Genomic DNA, 15,714 nt, shown 5'->3' on the forward strand with positions numbered 1-15,714 from the left:
ACACAGATGACCTCCTCTACCCAGCACACAGGTGACCTCCTCTACCCAGCACACAGGTGACCTCTTCTATCCAGCACACAGGTGACCTCCTCTATCCAGCACACAGGTGACCTCCTCTACCCAGATACACAGCACACAGGTGACCTCCTCTACACAGCACACAGGTGACCTCCTCTACCCAGATACGCAACACACAGGTGACCTCCTCTACCCAGATACGCAACACACAGGTGACCTCCTCTACCCAGCACACAGGTGACCTCCTCTACCCAGATACGCAACACACAGGTGACCTCCTCTACCCAGATACTCAACACACAGGTGACCTCCTCTGCCCAGATACTCAAGTTACTCAACACACAGGTGACCTCCTCTACCCAGATACTCAACACACAGGTGACCTCCTCTACCCAGATACACAGCACACAGGTGACCTCCTCTACCCAGATACACAGGTGACCTCCTCTACCCAGCACACAGGTGACCTCCTCTACCCAGCACACAGGTGACATCCTCTAATCAGAACACAGGTGACATCCTCTACCCAGATACACAGGTGACCTCCTCTACCCAGATACACAGGTGACCTCCTCTACCCAGATACTCAACACACAGGTGACCTCCTCTACCCAGATACACAGCACACAGGTGACATCCTCTACCCAGATACACAGGTGACCACCTCTACCCAGCACACAGGTGACCTCCTCTACCCAGCACACAGGTGACCTCCTCTACCCAGATACACAGCACACAGGTGACCTCCTCTACCCAGATACGCAGCACACAGGTGACCTCCTCTACCCAGATACGCAACACACAGGTGACCTCCTCTACCCAGATACGCAGCACACAGGTGACCTCCTCTACCCAGATACGCAACACACAGGTGACCTCCTCTACCCAGATACACAGCACACAGGTGACCTCCTCTACCCAGATACGCAACACACAGGTGACCTCCTCTACCCAGATACGCAGCACACAGGTGACCTCCTCTACCCAGATACGCAACACACAGGTGACCTCCTCTACCCAGCACACAGGTGACCTCCTCTACCCAGATACGCAGCACACAGGCTCTGGAGCTACGCGGCACACAGAATACGAAGGCCAGGGCAGACTCTCGGTTTAAATGGAAAAATTGTCAAAAAAAAAAAAACAGAAGAAAGAAAAAGGGCCTTTTCAGAGGAAGCAATATGCCTGGAATAATTAAAGACTATCCCATGAAATAGCCCGTCTCTGAAATATTAAAAGGAACAAAGTGTAACAAAAGCACATTCAATGCGGAAATAGTTTCAAAGCCCTGATAGACTAGCAGAAAGAAATATGTATGGGAAAAGCTTCCCTGCCTTTGGAAGGAGAACATTAGCGACATTCTGGCTAACCGGTCCGGGCGGCTGGCACATTGGTCTGGCGTAAAGTGGGCCAAAGAGCTCGGAACACAGCAACAGTGGGGTTAAATATGCCAGTCGAATGTTAAACATGACCTCACTGAAGCGGAGAGCAAAACCACAGCAAAGGTAGGACAGATAAATGGCCATGACATCGTCATTAGCCATCGCTCAAATGGCCTGCCTTGTTTTTACTGGCGCTCTCTGCCAGACTTCCCCCTGCGATCTTTCTCCCCTTTACATTGGTGGAGCGAGAAATCGCAGTCATCGATATTACTGCATGGAAAATTCCGCTAGTAATGAACGCTGAATAAAGACTCATTATTCCTTCTCTTAAGGTTTACACAGTATAATGACAATTTGTGGGCCTGGAGGTTGAAGTGAAAAAGACAGAAAGCTCGGCCATTCGTAGGGGGAACATTTCACAACTTTGTGCACAGTGCGTTGGCTGTTTGACCTGCTCATTAAGACCCTGCCAGTAGTTCCAAATGGTCTTTTACTACTGGATAAATTCCCATTTGTAATAAAAGAAAACAGGTTATTGTGCAACTGTTATTACAGCGAGGGTAAAAAAGATTTGAAAGAGATATCAAATGAATGGGCAAGACTTTTTTGTTTAGAAAGATGCACAGGGAGGATACAACCGTTAAATAAGGGGGAAACACTTATTTGTGAAATTCCAATATTGATGTGGAAAGGGGAAAGATTAGCAAACAAATTTTACTTCCACTTTGAACACCGTTTCTGTGTGTGATCCATGTGCTCATGAATGTGAGAGTGGCAGGGCTGTGTGCAGTGGTTACCTGAACATCGTAGGTACCGTTGAGCAGCGAGGCTCTAGGTGAGCCTCCGTCGGGTCCCGTCAGGCCCCCTGCGGTCAGGCCCAGGGGCCGAGGGCCATCTTTGGCCTGGCTCACGCTCTGGCTATGGCCCATGAACTGGACCATGTTATGCAGGGCCAGTATCTTACTGTCCAGTTCGGCGTCCTGCCTCGTGCGGTTGTGCAGGCCCAGGTGGTACTTGCGGAAGTGTTTGATCAAGTCGGTGGGATCGTTGCCGTAGTAGCCGTAGCCACAGATGTTACACTTGAAGTCCTGTAGTTTGGGGGAGGAGGAGGGAGGGGCGCCGGTCTCTGCCCCTAGCGGACTAGAGGCCTCGTCCGGGCCGTCGCTGGGCCTGCGTGGGTGCAGAGGGACGGGGGGCGGCCTGGGCCCGTCCGCCCCTCCGTCGGAGCCCGGCGGCACCATGGGGCTGTGGATGGGGACGCCCTCCTCCCCGTTGCTGGAGCAGCTCTGCACGATGACGCAGCTGACCCGCCTGCGGCCCTCCACCTCGGTTCTCCCGCCGTCTCCTGCCCCGACGGGACTCCGGGCCACGTCCTCCACCTCGTCGCCGTCCGACCGTGCCGGGGATGCGGCCGTGTCCGGCGGCCCCACGTCGCCGCGTTCCTGGCGGGGGAAGGCCAGCCCGTTTCCTGCCTGCTTGTGGCCGGAATAATGAAAGCCAGGCCTGTCTCCCTTCACGGGGCTGGGGCACGACTCCTCCTGCTCCTCCGTCAGCGGTCTGTTGGGCTCCGACGCCTCGCTCCCCGCCTCTCCACTCACCGGGCCCGTGGCCTCCGCCGCCACCGCCTCACCCTCCTCTTCCTCACCACCGAAGCTTCTCAAAGGGGGATTCTTTTTCCGCACCATATCTGCAAGCCAGCCGGAGGAAGAGGGCAGAGTTAGTTCCTTTTTTAAGGCTAAAGCAAAACAATCGGGGTGTGTGGCCAACTCTGCTCAGACATTCAGACACTATTGGATGCAGTTGGAGTCGTTTGCAGACATCTGCTCTCCTCACAACAGGCTCTAGAAAAGCTCTTCAATTGTTCTTCGGTTCCCAAACCCATTGTCAAAAAAAGCAATCTGCTTATAAAAGACCTTCCACTCAGTATCCCAGCCCAGTGCGTAAACAGCTCACCACTCTAATATCTGTGACTCTGGCAGAGGCTTTTTGGATGATATTTTAATGAATAAAATGTGTTCATTCATGTCACGGATGTGGCTTACGGACATGCGTTTTACTCAGTGTACCAAATCAAAGACAAGACAGGGGGAAAAAAAGCTGAGATTTATAACCTGACTCATGACGAGGAATTACCAGCGCTCCGTGAGGTCATATACTGCATGTTTGTTCTTAGCAGACAATGAAGATTAACTTCTACTCAAAATCTCTCATTAAATAGTCTTTGCTTTTGATATAAACTACACTGAAGAAGTGTGTTAGTATGTGTACAGCAGAACACCACAATTACCTGTTTTTAGGGAGAGAGAGAAACAGAAAGAGAGAGAGAGAGAGAGACAGAGAGAGAGAGAATGCGTGTGTGGGCATGAGTGAATGTGTGCGCGTGTGCTTGTGTACATGTTACCGAGTTTTTTCCCAATCTTGGGCAGTTACCATTGGTCATAATTTAACTAAATTGGGGCCAGTCTCATTCTGACTGAAGACGATGGAGCGCAATTTCCTAATTTAGGCTGTAAACCAAATGGGCATTAAATAAAGCAATTTATGCTTGCTAGAGGGACAACGCCTTAACCAAGACTGTGTTAATAAAAGCCTTAGGAAAATCTAATCTAAACCAACAGTTCACAAATCTCGCCACGCCCGATTCTATCATTACAACATTGCCAGTTATTTCACAATCCTCCCATTGCCATTTTAAGATGTGATGTAGCCAATGCACATACACATAAAAAAAAAGGATGAAGACAAAGTCGAACAGTGTGGTTAAAGGCACTCGCCTTCCTACACTTCACAAACAGAGGTGAACATTCAGAGTTCTTTCTTAGATCGCATTTTAATACCAGTGCTTTTATTAAAAATGACTTCTGGGCGTTATCTAACTTTCTTTTTCTCCTGCGTTGGTAAACTGTCAGAGCTTTCAACCTCTGCAGCACCGGTGGTATGGCACAAAGCACAGTCACACACCATCGTATTAAAGCCCTGTCTGCAGGTCAAGATAGAGCTACACAAGTGCCATGATGACTGATCTAAAATGGCTGGCAATGATGAGAATGCCATGTATAAACACAGCGCTCATTCCTGCTCTGCCTGGAAAACCAAGGAGCCGGGGATTTTTTATTTCAATAAACTGTGGATCCAGCATAACCCCATCAAAAATTTATATAGCAACTTTAATCACGTTCTAGACTGGAGTAATCTTTTAAAGCAGTGTTCATTACCTGAAGCAGAAGGACTGTCTCGTTATTACTACCCCCCCCCTTTCTCTCTCTCTCTCTCTCTCTCTCTCTCTCTCTCTCTCTCCATTTCAGAAAGGAAGTTAAAGCTATGTAGAAGCTCAGCTAGGCAGCGAGCTTCACCAGAGAAGGTGATTTAGCATGAAATGTCTTCCTCAAAAAAAATAATAAAAAAGAACAAAAAAAAAAGAAAAAAAATATTAATCCTTGATATGTCACACAATTACATTAAAACTTGGGGGGACGATGTATGATTACCATTCCAATCCCCCATCAAACGAGGAAATAATAATCTACTCTCAGGAGTTCACCGTGTTCATGTAACAGTCGATTCAAATCAGAGGTTCACTTTTGGTGCACCTCCCTCCCCCTACATCTGGTACCGGGCCTGCTCAAGAAGGAACTTAATAAAGTATAATATGTCTTTTGAAGAGGATGGGACAATCAATTTCCTTAATTAAAAAGGGGAGGTACGGTATGAGTTGACAGAGACCTGCACCTGCATACAGAGTAGTGAAGATAGCTGAGGTCTGGCCCTGAGGTGCTGTACCACACCGAGGCTAATGCAGCCCAGCCACACAAGGGACGGTCAAACCACGTCCAGCGTTGGCAGAGGCAGCCTCAGAACCCTGAGGACTCAGCGTAGGTTTGGGTTAGAGAAGGTGAACAGGTGGGTGGTGTCAGTCAGAACAGTCTGTGAAGGAGAGGCCATGCTGCTAACGTCTGAGGGACCATCCTCCATGGCACCAATCACCCCCGAGGTCTAAAGCTAACGAGCAACACAATGACACTCCCTCAGGGGCTACAGGCAGCTGCCGACAGCTCCCCAGCCACCGGCAAGGACAGGGGTCAAAAGGACTGCCGCTCCGTGGATCACCTCTGCGTACAAAAGGCGTAGACACCCATCAAACCAGCCGATGCTCACACAAAGCGCAGAGCTCGACAGTCAGGATCAACAAGCCAGGACTATTTTCACCTCAGACTGTCCGCCGGAGCTCAGACAGAAGAAAGAGCAGGCAGGTTTGCACGGGGATGAACAGGCTCTCTTCAAACGCCCGGGACATTGTTCCCCCTGCGCTGCTGTAATTGATGCGGGTTCTGGCAAAGGTGGAAAGGCTCAATGGGCCCAGAAATGCAAGATGTTGAGCACATACCGTCCAGAGCCCAGCGACACCGCCCGTCGCTTGTGGGCGTGTCCCAATTTCCTCTAGTTCCCTGCACAGTAAACAACTACTTAACACCCTGCAGCCACCACAAAAGCTTTTTTAAACTCCTGCTATGTCATCATTTGTTTGAATCTAACATTAGTGCTCAAGCGAAACATGCATGGATTCCTACCCAGTTACTTTTGTGAACATAATCTGAATGTCACTGAGCTACCAAAGTTTGATTTGGCATAATGTTATGCCAGCATCCCAGTGACAAGAGTGACAAGACTTCTATGTCCCAGGCAGCAGCAGGAAGTCTGGTGGACCCCACCCAGGGCTGCTGCAGGTCGTCTGCTCGCCCTGAGGTCAACAACACAGGCTGGGAAACACGTTGCGCTTTTGTTATCGAACGATGAGCAATTTTGCCGCTCTGAATACCAACACCTCCCAGAACAGGTTCGCGCGCCACACACAACAACATGCCTACATGTTCAACTGCTAATCCCTTCACATTACTACCAGCATGCTCTACACACCCTGGCGTCACACCCCGACATGAGGGACTCTGAGGACACGGAGCCCCAGAGCCCCACAGCTCCTGGGAGACTGCAGGCCATTTGTTTGGGATCTCAGTACACGCATGCATGCACACACACACACACTTACACAGACACAACCACGTACATACACACATACATGCACACACACACAAACACGAACATGCATATACATACACACACAGGCATAGATGTACACACACACACACGCACACATGCAAAAAAACACTGTCGTCCTGGTCAGTCAGGCAGAGAATTGAGTTTCCAAACTCCATAGATGATGAGACTCATTTTGCATCTTTTATTTACTGGCCTCCTAAATGAAAGTGCTAAAGAAATAAAACATGACTGCCTTCTGCACCAGGCAGACGCCGCGGTCCAGAGCCCCACGTCACGCCATAAATAACACTCTTAGTATCATAGCAGCAGCATTAAAACCTGCAAGAATGAACTGTCAATTTGGTGCACCACATCCTTATTTGACTATAAATCGCGTCCACTTTCAACACGGGTCTATATATTTGCTACACGATCCAAGCAGCATCCTGCTGGTATACTCCAAGTATACAGAGTTACTGATGAAGAATTTCTAGCCTACTTATTATATGCCCTGAAGAGATCACCTGACAGATTACACCCAGCAAGCCGAAAAACCATTAGAACACAGAGAGCCACAGTTCCTCACACTTATTCCAATAATTCACGCCAGTGTGTTTGAGAATCCGCCCATAACCTGCATTCTAAACACCCCAGGACTCTTTCCCCCCTTACAAATCAGCCTGCTGAGAAGAGCACATGGTGTGTGTTGCCCTCTGCCCGTCAGTCCAGTGAGTGTACCATGTGTCGGGTTTCAGAGAGCAGAGTGTGTGTGAACGCTGCCCCCAAAAGTCCCGCAAAAGATCCACCGGACCATGGTGACCGTTGTCCAGCAGGATCAGGACACACACCCCACCCTGATCAGATACCGCGGGTGGAGACAGTGTTAAGGATAAATCACGGATCAGTAATCAGCAAGTCTGAAATGCTACATGCATGTGTAGTGCCTATGGAAAACACAATGCTAGACAGACATGCTGCAATTAATAATCATAAGGCAAATGTGTGTGTGTGTGTGTGTGTGTGTGTGTGTGTGTGTGTGTGTGTGTGTGTGTGTGTGTGTGTGTGTGTGTGTGTGTGTGTGTGTGTGTGTTAATCAGGCTCTGACTCACTATGAGCCTGGAATGTCCAGAAAGGCGTCTAAATTGGCAGGACCACTATGTCTTAGCACTGCACCGGTGTTGATGCAAACGGTCCTGCTGTCTCCACGCGTTACAGATGACTGTTACGTCCTGGCAGCCACTACACCGCGCTGCAGGAGCGGGAGAGGAGATTCCACCGCTCGCATACGCACTTCATTAATCATGCTGATAAAGCATGCGTCAACTTCGAGGTGTCTTTTTGTCCTCAAACCACTTTGAGACAGGTGAGGTTCTCAGATTCTCAGGCAGCAGGACATGCGTGATCCCTCTGATGCAGCAAGGGACCTATGACCTTCTCCGCCACAGAGAGAACCCTACAAGCAGGCAGCACTCCATGGTGTCTGCTCCAACACCCACACATGCCCACACCAGGGGCCAGACATACATAACCATAACTTGGAAAAGAAAACACTGAAGTATGACTACACTCAAAGAAACAACCAAAGACTTACAAGCAGGTGGCTAATCGAAGCTAAATGAGCTTCCCAGGCTGAAAGAGAAAGGTCATTTAATCATAGAAACATTTACAGCACTTACAATTAAAATGTAAATAGTATTCTGACCTACTGATGAATGCTTCAATCCTGGTTACTGTACATTTTGTCACTTTCTTTTCTTTGTTTTGTTTAGCTTTTTTTGCTGCTGAATCTTTTCTGTCCCTCTATCCTTCTGTCCGGGATTTCTAAAAGAAGAATGCCACGAAGACGTCCACGGTGAGGCTCCTGCAGCGGGCCCAGACGTGGAGGACGGTGCTCCCGAGTGAGCTGATTCTGCAGTGGATTTCTGGAAATCAAAGGCAGCCTGGAGAACCACAGGCAGCCCATCACTAAAGGCCCAGTCTCTAATGTAAACAAGCTGTGAGAAGACAGATTCTCACTTACGAACCTCTTTGGAGACCATCACAACTCCTAGGACTGCAAGGCAATGCCTTTCTTCCCATATTCACATGCAGAGAAAGTTTGTGGATGACAGAGAGAGAGAGAGCACGCAAGAGCACGACAGACAGACAGGCAGTACAGAAGAGGAGGCTAATCTCCTTCCATCCACATCGAGCGTGAATAGTCCAGCACTGCCACTGCGTCTCTGGGGCATTTAAAGGAGGCACGTCCTCCTCCAGCTCAGTACAGACGTCCTGATACACCCATCCCTACATCCAGGGTTCTACCGCCACCGAAAACCCCCAAAGAGCAAGCCGTAAAACATTTTTTTTTTACCCCCCAAAAACATATTTATAAATGATGATCAACTTTATCATCTCTGGAAGAGAAGGTGGGACGCTACACCTGAACGGCTACACACAGCCACCTCCAGTCCACGAGATGTCAGGAAGGCTCTAATGTGCGTCAAAGGTGACGGAAGTCTGGAGTCAAACAATATGTGGGTCAAGTCAAACTTTCCGATGCCAGCTTCAGGCGTGAGCCAGCACCTGACAGCACGGACAGAACCCTTCCCAGCATGCCCACCCTCTCCCCTTCTTCATTCCTTTGCTTGGTTGTTTTGTTCTTTTTTTTACACCACACATACCCTCTGAAGTCGAGTAAGCTTCAGGCCAGTAGGGTATGAGTGGGACTTCATTCCTTCGTGGTTTGTTGGAGAAGAAGTCGGCTCCTGGAGTCCTCAAACTCGCGTGCACCGAGAAGGCAGACGCCAGGGCCCAGACGCCAAGGCCCAGACGCCAGGCCCAGACGGGGCGCTAATCAGGCCATGACAGCGGAAGGCCCATCACTTTAAGCTGTGTGCAACTTGAGCATGTGCGGAGGGGGGGGGGGGGACTACGAGGGGGAGGGGGAGCGACAGAAAGAGAGAAAACTCTTGAAGTAAAGCTGGCGCAGGAAGGAGGGCACGTTGTGTCAAAAATCGAGAGCTTTTCCCATAATTCCTGATATCACTGTCTTTTCTCTCTTTTCTCTGCCTGAGCGTGAAAAGATGGTGGGCTGAATAAGAAGTAGCCATGACTAACTGCCTCTCTGTGACTTTATGTAGCATGACACCAAGCACAATACAAAAAAATACCCCCCCCCCCCCCAAAAAAAAAAAAAAAACACAGGGTGCTGTGCTCGCCCTCGATTCCTCCCTCTCTCTCTCCCTCTTTCTCTCTCTGCTCGTCACACAAGCAGGAGCAGTCATGTTTATTCATGAGCATGCGCCCGGATCAAAGAGTGGGTGTTGGGAACAGTGCCTGTGGCAAACTACCCAGCGTATCACTTAGGGCCACTTGCTCAAGCCCCGCAAACGCAATTACCCACAACTCCCAGTCAGAGGCACGAGGGTGAGAACACACAACACACCGCACAGCCCCCAGCACAAAGTCTGTAACACGTTTCCCCAGTCCGGCGTGAGAAAGCCAAACCACAGGGCCGTGAATGACACGCACGCAGATAAGAGAGGAAAAGTTGCACCGGTGTGATTTCTCCGGCGCGTCACGTGACCTCCCTCACGATCGCCCGTCTGGGTTCACAGACACAGCTCAAAGGCCTGCACCAGCCTTGTAAAGCCCTGCCCCAAACCCCCTTCGCATGCAGGGGAGAAACTTTCCTCAGCAGTTTGCGGCCAGCACTAACAAAGGTACCTTTCATTCGACATGTGACATCAGCTGCAGAATACAGGAGTGCCCTCTTACAACACTTCACAACTACCTGCCTAATTCATGCAGTTCAAAGCCTAACTGGCAGTGAGCTGTAATTAAGGGAATACAGTAAAGACCCCCTCCCTCACCCTACACACACACACACACACACACACACACACACACACACACACACACACACACACACACACACACCCCTGACTGCTACATTTGGGGAACTGGGAGGTGAGTGCAGGTTGAGCTCAGTGACCTGGCCTCTTTACACTCAATCAGCACACGCTGGAACCGGAGACAACACAGAACGACTGCTTCCCGTACACTTCCTGTGATCACAGAGCTGGAGCTGCCAGCCAGGGTCCGGGATCACGCGCTGCGGAGAGAGAGCAGATAACGCGCTTCCGCCAATGCCACGGAGGGTGTGAGGGGAGGGGGTGGAGAGAGAGGGAGAGAAAGTATAAAGGGAGAAGAAAGAAATGAAATGAAAAAAAGGAGAGAGAGAGAGAGAGAGGAATGGCCAGTGCCCGTGACAGGGCCCGGTGTTCCTGGGGAAGTTCTGCTTTATCGGAGTGGAGAACCTCTGACTGTGAAAACGACAGCAGCCAAAACATAATGAAGCTCATCATGTTTCATGAAAATAAACGAAGAGTCCTTTTAAGAGTGGTCTGAAAAACAACTAAGAACAAAAATGTAACCTTCACACCTACTCATTTAAACAGACGCCACACGTTGGAGGCATTATTCCCTCACATTCGTCAAAGACTGCACGCAACTGCAGAATGCACCTAAAAATAAAAGCGTTTAGCAACAGGAAGGAGAAATCACTTCTGCTTCTGCACCTCTGCTCCCGCCGTGGACCCGTGACCGGGCTGGGAGCTCAGCAGCAAGGCCGTTGGCACAAGGCCGCAGACGCAGCGGGCCGGCCGGGCCAGACCTCCGGACGTCCCCGTGAAGAACTTTAGGGCACTAAAGACAGCCCTGCCGGCTAAACAACAGACGACATTTCCTCCTTGCGACCTGCCAGTCACGAGTACTGCGAGTTGTCGTTTGGTTTCGTGCCAGCAAAGCCGCCACTGCTGCCTCTCTCTGGGGTCTGAGAGACGGTGGAGGAGGGTGGAGAAGGGTGAAGGTGCTGCTCACAACCCCCACCCTCCTAGATGACGACTAGGGCAGTAAAAAGAAGAAGGAAAATTAAAAAAAAAAGCAAAACACGAAAATCATGTTAATTCCCCTTCTGGGGTGCAACAATTTTCCTACGATTCATAGTGAACCACTGCAGATACAGTGTGAAACCCAGAACAAACCGCAGCTTCAGACACGTTTCCCCTCTGAGTAACAATCACACAAGATTGCGCCATGGCCAGAGGTGCTCAACAGGGTAGTCTGCCCCTCGTTCTCAGGAGGAGCCAGCTATTTAACGCTGCTCTTCGTCGATCCAGAACGAGGAAGACGACGGCTCAGGCAGGAGGCAGGTTGAAAGAAAAGAAGGACCGAGCAAGATCTTTAGATCTGGAGATGATTCCGTGTTACAATCCATTACCCCAGTTGTCAAGGCACACCACTGAACCAGCGAAGCTCGAGTCAGATTGTTCTTCACACTTTTTCAATGATATTTTAAAAGGTCATTATATTTAAAATTCTAAACCCCAGTAGATCCAATAATATATAATTAATATAGTGCTACAGTCATCATAGGATATCTTGTAGAGATCTTGTTGAGATGATACTGCAGAGATTAAGCATGTTTATCTGGTAGAGATAAGGTGTGTAGAAAGAGTCAAATTGTTGAGGTGCAGCAACACGGAGAGAGCTGCTGAAAAGACGTGAAGCCCAGTCTGCTACCCCGCACACGAGTCCCGCAACATCCCGCACATCCCACCTCTCCCTCTCCTCACTGCTGACAGCTAACAACGAGAAACAAGGACAAAAACACAGAGGCATTACATGCACGGCGGTGGGGATGAATATTTTATGGACAGACTCTATACAGAGCGTGGGGGGGGGGCTGCAGGACCACAGAAGAAGTCTTTGTAGAAGCTTCACTATTTAAACCAGAGAGGGAGATGTGGAGGTAGGAACTGCTGGAGAGGTGAGAGTGTGAGGAGAAAGAAACCCTGGTGTCAGTGTGAGGAGAAGGAAACCCTGGTGTCTGTGTGAGGAGAAGGAAACCCTGGTGTTGGTGTGAGGAGAAGGAAACCCTGGTGTTGGTGTGAGGAGAAGGAAACCCTGGTGTTGGTGTGAGGAGAAGGAAACCCTGGTGTCGGTATGAGGAGAAGGAAACCCTGGTGTTGGTGTGAGGAGAAGGAAACCCTGGTGTTGGTATGAGGAGAAGGAAACCCTGGTGTTGGTGTGAGGAGAAGGAAACGTCGGTGTGAGGAGAAGGAAACCCTGGTGTTGGTGTGAGGAGAAGGAAACCCTGGTGTTGGTGTGAGGAGAAGGAAACCCTGGTGTCGGTATGAGGAGAAGGAAACCCTGATGTTGGTGTGAGGAGAAGGAAACCCTGGTGTCAGTGTGAGGAGAAGGAGACCCTGGTGTCGGTGTGAGGAGAAGGAAACGTCGGTGTGAGGAGAAGGAAACCCTGGTGTCGGTGTGAGGAGAAGGAAACCCTGGTGTTGGTGTGAGGAGAAGGAAACCCCGGTGTTGGTGTGAGGAGAAGGAAACCCTGGTGTTGGTGTGAGGAGAAGGAAACCCTGGTGTTGGTGTGAGGAGAAGGAAACCCCGGTGTCGGTGTGAGGAGAAGGAAACCCTGGTGTCGGTGTGAGGAGAAGGAAACCCTGGTGTCGGTGTGAGGAGAAGGAAACCCCGGTGTTGGTGTGAGGAGAAGGAAACCCTGGTGTTGGTGTGAGGAGAAGGAAACCCCGGTGTTGGTGTGAGGAGAAGGAAACCCCGGTGTTGGTGTGAGGAGAAGGAAACCCTGGTGTTGGTGTGAGGAGAAGGAAACCCCGGTGTTGGTGTGAGGAGAAGGAAACCCTGGTGTCGGTATGAGGAGAAGGAAACCCTGGTGTCGGTGTGAGGAGAAGGAAACCCTGGTGTTGGTGTGAGGAGAAGGAAACCCCGGTGTTGGTGTGAGGAGAAGGAAACCCTGGTGTCGGTGTGAGGAGAAGGAAACCCTGGTGTTGGTGTGAGGAGAAGGAAACCCCGGTGTTGGTGTGAGGGCGCGTCTCTCCCGCCTCAGAACTCACCCTCCCACTGACGCAATTTAGATGGGGGGTGGAGCAACGTGCGGCTGAAGGAAATGAGACCTGCCTCCGCCCCAACCACAGCCTCGGGCCAACATTTGCATCATATCATGCCTACCGCAGAGCACGGTGTGACACGCCTTAGATCTGACTGACCTGTGCTCTGATTTCACTACTTTATTTAGATGATTTAGAGATCAATGAAAACTTTAGAGGGAGGGGAGGTGGTCACCCTCATTGCAAAAAAGGTGGGAGGGGCTTATTAAAGACAGAAAATATTACATCCAACATGCCATTTCTCCTCCTGACTTAACAGACGTCTCACTGAAATTACCCGGCACAATTGAAATACCTCAGCAAACGCTTAGCGAGGATCAGTTTGCAGATGTTTGACGCAGACAGAACGGCAAAGAGGAGAGAGGAGGCACTTGCCTGGTTATCGGATACGGCCGTGAGAAACGTCCAGCGTCCGCAGGCCGGACTTCTCCTCAGATCAGTCAGGTCTCCCTTTTCCCCTCAGCCGCTCCGTGACACGTTCACACCGCGTGCGCTCCCATTCTCCCAAAAGCCTCATCAAACTTTCATCAAATCGAAAAGCAGCGTTCCTTAAAAATGAAGGTCCAGCATTCAGATAAGCCGTGCGGCGTGTTCAGAGCGTGAAGAACTTCCCACTGGTTTTACAAGATTCCTGCATTTGCTTTGCACAAAGATTCCCCTTTCATATGCCATACAGCCCTGGGAGCTATTAGTCATCCCAGCAGGTTTGATAAAGCAGCCACACCCTGTGCTATACCATCACTAATACCTGAAGCAGAAAAAACCTGCATGATTGTCTTGCTTATCATGGGAACAGGCTGAGTCATTCACCCCTGTCAGTTAAGCTCAGCTCAATCGCCCGTTCATTCTTCTTCAACAGCCGTTTTCGTCCAATTATTTGTTTAATCGGTTTTAATTGTAGAGATCGAGGTGTGTCACCGAAAGTGCCACACAAAAACTCACTGTCGGCCTGGCGATTGTAAAAGCAGGTGACCCACGGGTGAAAAAATGCTGACCTCCCTGTAAAGCAGTAAACAAATAAACAAACAGCTTTGACACATTACTTCGTCTTCACAAAGTTCATGTCATCCAGTAGTGAGGAGGTCGACCTCGAGAACAGTGTGTCTGTGCAGACAGTCTGACAGAGCGAGTCCTTAACATCCCCCTACTAACACCCCGTCCTCTCCCATCCCACACACACACACGCACACACACCAATGCCGAGGAGGAGACGTCTATGCACGTGCTTGAAGGGCTTCCTTCAAAGAGTAGTTTCTGTTCCCTCAGTACATATGAATCCACACCCATGCACACAGACGTCAGTGAGCCACAGCGGCTGGCGTTCACACCACTAACCAGCGCGCTACGCTGCTGCTTACAGGTTTAATGTTTACTCGTTTTGTTGTCATTTACCATGTTTATCTACATCTCTAGCTGTAGAGTCCTTGCTTATGTGGCATCAAATGTATCAGACAGCACACACTGTGTGTGTGTGTGTGTGTGTGAGCACAGATGTATGCAGACCTGCCTAAAACCCCTCTGTGTGTGCTGTGTGCACTATGCTCTATGCTCAGGGCAAGCACTGACTCATCAGAGCAGAAGAGCAACGGGAGTGTGATCCTCCCGCCCACATCGGCCAGCCCCGCCCCCTCAGAGCCTGACCCCACCCCCCCACCCCGCCTCACAGCATTCACTCACACCACTGCTGAGCACTCTGGGAACCTGGAGTGTCTGTGAGCGCTGCTCAGCTCCAGGAGAGTCAGTCAGAGCTGGTACAGAGTCCACTGAGTCGTGACTGCTGTGGTGTAGATGATCCACTGAACGACGGGACTGAAACCGTAAAATGCCCTTCAGAACGGCTCGTGGGGAACAAAGCAAAACAACAAAAACAAAGAGAGGCACCAGACGTGCGGTGGCGTGGGGCAGGACAGCAGACGCAGGCCTGCGCAAGGTGAAGATCTGCTGACCACTTGGCAACTGCTTGGGGAGGCTGAGAGGAATCAGCGGTGAATCGTCTCTGCATTCTTTCCAGCCTGGTGTCACCGGCGAGTTCCTCCACGGTCCAACTGTCCACTTAAAGCCATTTGGCTCCGATTCCCCCGGGCTCATCAGCCTCCAAATCAACCAGGCCCGACATATAAATAAGAACAATATCAGATAAGTCTCGCAGGAAGCCTCTAAACATTTACATTCCCTTTCAAGTGCTGTTTATGGATATTTTATCTCCTATCTGGAAGTTAAGGACACGGTGAAGAAGAAGGAAAAAAAAACTGGAGCAGGCCAGGGACGTGGGGCGGAATCTGAGGCGAGCGGTGAATCAAAGATGCGGCAGGGCCTGTCAG

The 15,714-nt window shown here is 50.2% G+C and overlaps 1 protein-coding gene across 8 annotated transcripts in view; it reads right to left on the minus strand.

The window, feature by feature from the left end:
- trps1 (trichorhinophalangeal syndrome I) overlaps positions 1-15,714 on the minus strand; it is a 94,950-nt gene that overhangs the window by 68,301 nt on the left and 10,935 nt on the right. For 7 of the 8 annotated variants that reach the window (XM_077009036.1, XM_077009037.1, XM_077009035.1 and 4 more), the window contains one exon: positions 2,198-3,087. In XM_077009036.1, coding sequence (XP_076865151.1) covers positions 2,198-3,087 — 890 coding nt within the window. Of the gene's footprint in view, positions 1-2,197; positions 3,088-13,768; positions 14,542-15,714 lie in introns of those variants that run through there. The other variant, XM_077009043.1, reaches the window with a different exon arrangement.

This window comes from Brachyhypopomus gauderio, chromosome 6 (assembly GCF_052324685.1).
Source record: "Brachyhypopomus gauderio isolate BG-103 chromosome 6, BGAUD_0.2, whole genome shotgun sequence".
In the NCBI taxonomy this organism is placed as follows: Eukaryota; Metazoa; Chordata; class Actinopteri; order Gymnotiformes; family Hypopomidae; genus Brachyhypopomus; species Brachyhypopomus gauderio.